The 1,370-nt window shown below is 34.1% G+C and overlaps 1 protein-coding gene across 1 annotated transcript in view; it reads left to right on the top strand.

Moving 5' to 3' along the window:
• The window catches only part of LOC109828026 (2-isopropylmalate synthase A-like), a gene marked incomplete at its 5' end in the record, with an annotated part of 18,971 nt that overhangs the window by 11,099 nt on the left and 6,502 nt on the right, over positions 1–1,370 (top strand). The window contains 2 exon segments of the mRNA XM_020395060.1: positions 1,002–1,215; positions 1,307–1,370. Coding sequence (XP_020250649.1) covers positions 1,002–1,215; positions 1,307–1,370 — 278 coding nt within the window.

Below are 1,370 nucleotides of genomic sequence, written 5' to 3'. Positions count from 1 at the left end.
GTAACTTTTCAAACAAGGGTACTGGGTCCCCTAACTTCCCGTACCCGTCATTACCCCAAATCCAAAGTCCTTAGGAATGTGGTAGGACTTTGAGATAGTTCCATCAAATATTAGCTTCAAAAGCCGAATAAGTCATTTTTTATGTGTTATGACAAATGCTTAAAAAAGCGGAAGCGTTAGGCGAAGCATTAGACCTTTTAAAGAAGCAAGGTGTAAGCTTTAAAGCGTGCGGTGTAATTTGTAAAAACTATGACTATATAATATATATGGTATAATAATTTACAAATATATACATTAGTAACATTACATTCATGTCCTCTATAGTAAATAAGAATAAGAATTAAATATGTGAAATATGCAAACTACACACATGCATGACATATGTATCTTAGTTACACTCAGATGGTCATATTGAAGGTACATATGATCATTTTAATATTAGCAAAAAGTTCTTTAATATACTCCTATCTTGTCTAAATTGTGACCCTCAAAAGAGAAGCACTTAATGAAGCATGAAACACACATCTCAGTTATGCTTTAAGTGGTGAGGCATAAGCTTCAAGGGATAAATAGTTTCTCTTGAGTTTCAAAATATTTACCCTTCAAAATGTTTGAAGCGAGTTTCAAAAAAACTTTTTCAAACATTGATTATGACTCATAGGAAATCTTGATAGTTGATATTCGTATTGGGAAAAAAAAGTGTGATGATTTCTAAACAAACATATAGGCATTCTGCTTATGATATCATACTTATGAACATCAATGTACCAAGGGACAACAAATTAAGCATGTTGGAGCTGTATGTGATTCAGTCTTGTATTTGACTGTCGTAAGTTGTCATGAATTTTGAGTTAATTTCCTTACAGTATGCATAACATAATAGTTCTGTTCCTTGTAGGTAGCAAAATGACTAGTAGTAACTTGTATGAGGAGAATTTTAATTCTTGTTGTTGAGCATTGTTTTGATCAACTGTCACTCTTTCATTGTGCCTCTTCTTCAGGTCAGACCGAGAATTTCTTTATCACATTCTTGAAGAAGTTATTAAAGCAGGAGCAACAACTGTCAATATTCCCGATACAGTTGGTTACACTCTTCCTTCTGAGTTTGGTCAGTTGATTGCTGATATAAAAGCTAACACACGTGGCATAGAGAATGCAATCATTTCAACACACTGCCAAAATGATCTTGGTCTTGCAACAGCTAACACGTTAGCAGTATGAGTTTAACTCTGCAAACTTGTAGATAACTTCTTCAATGAGATCTGCACTTTTATGTATGCTAACTTTCTGTGTAATTCAATTTCAGGGTGCTTATGCAGGGGCAAGGCAATTAGAAGTTACTGTCAATGGTATTGGTGAAAGAGCTGGAA

The sequence above is a fragment of the Asparagus officinalis genome, unplaced genomic scaffold (genome assembly GCF_001876935.1).
Source record: "Asparagus officinalis unplaced genomic scaffold, Aspof.V1 AsparagusV1_Un645, whole genome shotgun sequence".
In the NCBI taxonomy this organism is placed as follows: Eukaryota; Viridiplantae; Streptophyta; class Magnoliopsida; order Asparagales; family Asparagaceae; genus Asparagus; species Asparagus officinalis.
This window is presented reverse-complemented; position numbering and strand designations above follow the sequence as displayed.